The sequence below is a fragment of the Populus trichocarpa genome, chromosome 1 (genome assembly GCF_000002775.5).
Source record: "Populus trichocarpa isolate Nisqually-1 chromosome 1, P.trichocarpa_v4.1, whole genome shotgun sequence".
NCBI lineage: Eukaryota > Viridiplantae > Streptophyta > Magnoliopsida > Malpighiales > Salicaceae > Populus > Populus trichocarpa.
In genome coordinates, this window is record NC_037285.2 from 33,336,361 (window position 1) to 33,343,085 (window position 6,725).

The 6,725-nt window shown below is 36.2% G+C and overlaps 1 protein-coding gene across 2 annotated transcripts in view; it reads left to right on the plus strand.

Annotated features, from left to right (window-relative positions):
• Positions 1-5,609, plus strand: part of LOC7495816 (phytyl ester synthase 2, chloroplastic) — a 49,784-nt gene extending 44,175 nt beyond the window's left edge. For both annotated transcript variants that reach the window (XM_052450090.1, XM_052450089.1), the window contains exons 5-14: positions 235-339; positions 1,255-1,361; positions 1,776-1,897; positions 2,424-2,532; positions 2,651-2,781; positions 2,929-3,298; positions 4,025-4,138; positions 4,581-4,666; positions 4,797-4,903; positions 5,048-5,609. In XM_052450090.1, the coding sequence (XP_052306050.1) occupies positions 235-339; positions 1,255-1,361; positions 1,776-1,897; positions 2,424-2,532; positions 2,651-2,781; positions 2,929-3,298; positions 4,025-4,138; positions 4,581-4,666; positions 4,797-4,903; positions 5,048-5,238 (1,442 nt within the window). In that variant the 3' untranslated portion in view covers positions 5,239-5,609. The remainder of the gene's footprint in view (positions 1-234; positions 340-1,254; positions 1,362-1,775; positions 1,898-2,423; positions 2,533-2,650; positions 2,782-2,928; positions 3,299-4,024; positions 4,139-4,580; positions 4,667-4,796; positions 4,904-5,047) is intronic.
• Positions 5,610-6,725: the final 1,116 nt, after the last annotated feature.

The following is a 6,725-nucleotide window of genomic DNA, read 5'->3' on the forward strand; positions in this document are numbered from 1 at the left end:
TCATACTGATTTTTCAATGGTCCATTTGACTATCCAAACGTTTGGAACGGCAGCACTAATTTTTTGAAAAATGAATTGATGCAAGAGGCTGGTTTAACACTTGAGAACCAAAGAGATGGATTTATTGCACAAGCCTCTGTTAGAATTTCATGAAATGCGTAGATATACTTTCACAACCACATAAATGTGCTTTTGGAAGGTCTCTGCACTAATTTGTTCAAGATTTTATTGCAGGAACTTCTTTTGAGAAGTCACAGTTGCAACCTCTCATACATCTATTGGGAATCATACCCGTTCAGTACCAGCTTATCCTTTCTTATATGCTGAGCTCCATGACAGGTTCATCTTTATTGTCTACTAGAGCCACAGTATTTGCTACTACGTGAATTTTTTCTTATAACAAATAACTTAGGTTACATCGATGCTTGGGCACTGCCAAGCTTGCTTCTAAAAGGGGGATGATGTTGACTCGTTTGTAAACATTTGATAAGAAAATGAAGTTAAAAATTCTTTATGTCAGATTGTGATAAAAAAGTTGGACTGTGATAAATGAGCGTAAAAGCCATGTTATAGTCTGCATATTGTAAGAAGTTTCGGTTAATTGCCTGGTGAATATCTCCAACTCTACGGATAGAAGATTATTTCCTAATCCTTTACTTACGATAGTCTTTCAGATCTTAGTTGTTTGGGTATGTTGCCAGAAGCATAATGAACCATTTGATTTCTGCATGGCCATTTTTTTCTTTTCATTTGTTATTCTCTTTGGTAGAGATTGAGGGTGTAAATAGTTAAGTAATTGCATGTTATTGTCGTTTTACACTGGTTTTTATCACTGTCACAATATGATTCCACAAGTGAATCATGATAGGTTTGGTTTCGGATCTTGAACATTTGATTTGAGATCAATGCTATGCCTATTTGAAATTTGCACGAGAGGTCTGTTCATTGTGTTGTTGATTTTCATGACACTATAAGGTATCAATCAAAGTCGATGCCCAATGGCGTTTTTCTCCTTTTAAAATAAATAGTATGCATTTGAAAAGTCAGAATGAAATCGAGTAAGATGCCATAGTCTTCAAACTGAAATTGCTGCAAGGAACGGATTATGGTAAATTTATCCCTTTCCGTTGCTATTTATTTTTCTGGTCAGTTCCCTGGTATATTTGAATTTTGCATGCTAAAACATTTCAAATTAAGTATTACACACATTTTTATCCCCAACGGATACCAGCTATGGCCTTTCCATGCGTTTAGGTGATCCTTTGAGGATGGCAATGGACAAGGTAATGAAGGGACTTCCTTTACAACAAACAGCCGAAGGATTATTGAAAGATGTTGCTGCAATGTCATCATATGTCTATGTAAGATACTAAGATTCCACGTTAGGTTATTTAAAATAACTATATTCATATTTAACTCCTGAAATCTAGTATGCATATCCATAAGATGTCAAAGACACTTTTTTCAACATATCAAGAACTCTTGTCTTTAGCTTCTCTTATGATGACAGATCTATCATTATTATGATCCATGCATCTCCAGACCTCAGAAAAAATAATCATGTTGGACATCTGTTGGAATTTGTGGTCTGTTGAAGTTTATGTGGAGATGATAGTGATGCCCTGTACCTCCTTGTTTTGATGCTGATACTAGGCCATGTTTTTTTTAAAACTCGTAAAAAAGAAATTGATAATTTATGTCACAGGTTCTAGCTAATATCTTACCTGAAGAAACACTTCTGTGGAAGCTAAAGAAATTGATAATTTATGTCACAGGTTCTAGCTAATATCTTACCCGAAGAAACACTTCTGTGGAAGCTAAAGATGCTTAAATCAGCTTCAGCATTTGCCAATTCACGCCTCCATGCTGTGAAAGCTCAAACACTGCTTCTCACCAGGTCCTACTCTTTGCATAATCTATCCCATGTCAGCATTTGAGTAGATATAGATATCATGGAACTATTTTTATTTTTTCTGTCACTTCACCCAATAGCTTAACAACAATAAAAGCACAAGAATTCTTTCCCTTCCACCTCCTCCCAAAAAAGAAGAAAAGAAATAGGAGCTTGTTCTAGATCTACAATATGAACCCCTAATGGATAGCTAGTTTTAAATAAAAAGGTTTCCAATTTCACTAATTGAAGTTCTCTCTTCTTCCCCAATGCTAAAAACAGTTCTTATCTCAAAGCTTTAAGCATAAAAAGACAATATGACTAGGAAGTTGGCTTTATGATCTGAATTATCCACTTGAACTTTAATTGATGAAAAATCTACATGCACTGTCTTATCATGGTTTGAACTTTTACGAGTTATCTTTATTGAAGGAATGCCAACATTATTTTTCCTGCTTGATGTTAGAATGTTTTCTGCTTTCAATTTGATTTTTCCAGAATGATGAGGTTTAGTTGGCTGTGTTGTTTTTAGTGGTAGGGATCAGTTACTACCAAGTGAAGATGAAGGCAAAAGACTTCGCCGTGCACTTCCAAAATGTGAAATTCGTAGGTTTAATGACAACGGTCATTACCTCTTCTTGGTACAGTAAACTCTCTTCTTGTCTATATTTTGTATATACATCAAAAAGATATTATGTTTCAATTGTTATATAGCAAGTTTTCTTTTGATATATGTTATAGTTAAGCCCCATTGTGCAGGAAGATGGAGTTGATTTGGTGACTGTCATCAAAGGTGCTAGTTTCTATCGCCGTGGGAAATGCCATGACTACGTTTTTGATTATATACCTCCAACCCCCTCTGAAATCAAAAATATATGTGAATCAAACAGGTAGCCTTATTTACTATCTTAAAAATACCTATAACCAGTCAGTGGTTAGCAGCTGCGGCTAAAGCTCAAACGTATTCTTAAGATTAATTGAGTTGTAGTAGAATCATATTTATTATGAATAATATTCTCATAACTATCATGTTTCAGGTTGTTTATGCGTGCTACCAGCCCTGTAATGCTGTCAACTTTAGAAGACGGGAAGATTGTGAAGGGCCTTGCAGGAATTCCTTCGGAGGGACCAGTCTTGTTCATTGGTTATCACATGTTATTGGGATATGAATTGGTGCCAATGGTCATGAACCTTTTGTTGGAAAGAAACATTCTTATGAGAGGGATGGCACATCCAATGATGTTTACGAGAAAGAAAGAAGGTTATTTACCTGAATTATCAAGTTTTGACACATACAGAACAATGGGTGCAGTTCCTGTTTCTGGAACCAATTTGTACAAACTTCTATCTTCGAAGGCCCATGTGCTACTGTACCCAGGAGGCCTGCGTGAGGCCTGTCATCGAAAGGTAATGCTTTGAATGGTTATGTTTTACCATAATAAACATTTCGTATTTGGTAGTAAATTCAACGTTCAGACTGGTCAAAAATTTGAATCTCGATACTGTTCAAAATAAAGAAAATTGAATCTTGATTTTAATTGTTGCAAGGATGCCACTTGCTTTGTAGGGGGGAATTGTCTGAAATAAAGTGGCAGGTGGCTCAATTCCTTGATATGAGTAAATGTCGAACATATGGGGCAATGATACAAACCCCAACAAATAAATTAAACAAAACATTGCGGAAGATTCAGATGGTGAGGGAATATCAAGAATTGCCTCTTCGCAATAGTATAAAATATTAGGAAAACTATGACATAGGTCAGCTAGTAAGTCCAGTCATAGAGGGGAAAAAAGAAAACAGAAAGAGCTTTCCTTTCTTAACAAGGTATGATACTATATGTGAAAAGCCAGTTAAGCAAGGGACTAGTGTGGTTGGTGTAGGCTGATCAATAATCATGCACATAACCAATTAATTCAAGTCATATCACCAACATGATATATGTTACCAAAGAGAACTACCTTCCACTGTTTTAGAAATTCAATATGGAGGAGGGCGCATGGAATTAGCTTTAATTTATACAGCGTGATGGAAACTCAGTTTCTTTGGCTTCATTTCTATATATTATGTGGCCATGAAGATACAAAGTGTTTAAATAGCTTTGCAGAACTCAACTCTTCATGTGTACCTTTCAGGGTGAACAATACAAGTTAATCTGGCCAGAGCAATCTGAGTTTGTTAGAATGGCAGCAAGGTTTGGAGCAAAAATTGTACCATTTGGTGTTGCTGGAGAAGATGATTTTGGTGAAGTAAGTCTGGAGTGATTCATTTTTTTTCTTATTGTTTTTCCCTCAGTTTATTTTTGTGTAGAACGTTCACTGGTTTGTTATTTTCTCACTCTCAAAACTTGTTCAAAACATGAGATTTTGGGGGAATAGATATAGTAACCATGCAAATGTCGTTAAGCATGTGCAAAGCATTTAATAATGATAAAGATCCACAAGCATGATCACGAAGGAAGCAATAGCTTTGTGACTCACAGCCAGTGTGGCTGAAAAGTGTTGTTGGTAGTGATATAAACATCAGTCTGTGTGTTTACATGAATAACGTGGATGAATTGTGACTTATGATCTCAAACATGACATCTACACCATTTAAAGACGCTGTATATGATCCACTTTTGTCAAAGTCTCTTTCTGTTACAGTGGTTTGACTTGATGCTGGTGAATGACTGTGAGTCTATTGTCTCAGATAGTTTTTGATTATGATGATCAAATGAAGATTCCTTTCCTTAAGGATTTTATTAAATCACTGTCGGAGGAGGCTGACACAGTGAGGTACGTTATCTTTGCTTGACTTTTATTAAATCACAATTTATGTTACTTTAATTTATTTGTATTTCCAAATTTATTTCCTTTAACTTTCCTTATTCTCAGTAAAAACTATCGTACCTCTTTTTTATTATAGGACTGGATTGAATTCTGAGGTGAACCAAGATATTCATTCTCCGGTAGTCTTGCCAAAATTTCCAGGCAGGTTTTATTACTATTTTGGGAAACCAATTGAAACAGAAGGTATGATCTTTGGACAACCTGTTGTATTAAATATAATCATGCACTGGTAGATTGGCTTGAATTACTGATTATGTAAAGTGGTCATTTAAGTTTGGATAATTCATATACAAAAGATTGACTTCGATCACAAATTCTGCTCCGCAGGAAGGATGAGTGAATTAAGAGACAAGGACAATGCGCACGAGTTATACATGCAAGTCAAGTCTGAGGTGGAGAAATGCCTAGCTTTTTTGCAGGAGAAAAGAGAAAGTGATCCTTATAGAAATTTATTGGCTCGGCTAGCTTACCAGTCTACGCATGGGTTTGATTCCGAAGTTCCAACATTTGAACTTTGATTCTTCTGCAGTCTACACATGCATTTTGATATGATACTCAAGCTGGATTCTCAAATAAGCTCAGCAAAATGGCATACTGGAGCCTCACGGTATGATCCAAATCATTGTTGTACCCTCCAATTGATAAATAAATAATCATAATTCCATGTCTTGATTAGATGGTATATCACACAATCCATGATGTTACATTCATTGATTCCGCATTGATACGCATCCATGACAGTCAAACAAGAGGCCTTGATTGGGGAACTCAGATTTCTGAATGAATTTGTACTGTATGTATTTGGATGAACACCATCTGTATAACATTTTGATCAAAGGACAGATTCTCCAAAGGCTCTTTGGCAGCTTTGAGGATCTTCACTGTTTAATGTAGTCTTTACAAATACAAAAATATACAACGTTGGAAAAACAATTGTTCAATAAAAAATACAAGAACTCATCAATGTCTCCCATTTTTCTGGATTAAACGTTTTAAACACCATTTTTTTTTGTCTCACAACTGAGTAATGTTTGGTAGCTTCACAACATTTAAGTGGTCATCACACATTATACATGGATCTTGTGTTCCATGAAGCTACCATTTCATAGATAGGATTGCTTTCCTTAATGTCACACCAATTGTCTCATAGGATTGCATACTAGTTTTCAAACCCCTCTTCGTTGATATCCCGTATGCATGCTAGTTTACCAATCATCTCATATAAACATATTTCTCTTCTTTTATCGTTGTATCGTGTCATATATTGCGTCCTCCATCATAGGAGTGAAAGAGGAGTTGGTTTGGATTTCTGTTACTAATTGTTGTTGCTACCGAAACAACACCTGAGACGATGAGGATTAAATAACCCAACCGCCTACTCATTTCCTTTTCTTTTTGTTGACAACTTTCTGAATTTCATTCAAAGAGTAGAAACAGGTACATTACTGTCCGCTAGGTCTATCAAATAGGGAGGTACATCCTCCATACTAGTAGTCGCCAGACTTTCATACTTGGCTAAATTAGTTAAAGAATGATCTAGTCTGTTGTACCCTCTTCTACTATGCCCACAAGGAATTCATGGAAAGAATTTGCAATATAGAGTATGTCCCTAAGATAACTGAGAGGCAATCATCATCAGAGTTGCATTTTTTCAGGAGGTTCGCAATCCATATCTAGCTTAATATGGGAGAAACCTGCTTCTTGAGCTTCGCCAATAGGGATTGATTGTTGTAGAGGAATTGATCTGCAAGCACTTAGTAGAACCTATCCGTTATGGTCTCGAATGATTATACCTAAACCACATGAGGAGGCAAGTAAGGCAGCGTCAGTGTTGATTTTGATGAAGTTTTCCGGTGGTGGTTGTCATGTTGACGTCTCTTGATTGCAAGACCAGACCATAGTAGTAGCTTTTTTATAGTGCTGCAAAGTTGATTGAGCAATATGAATAGAACCCGCTGCATCACAATCTCGGTGTTGAAACAGCCGAGCGTTTCTGGAATACCAC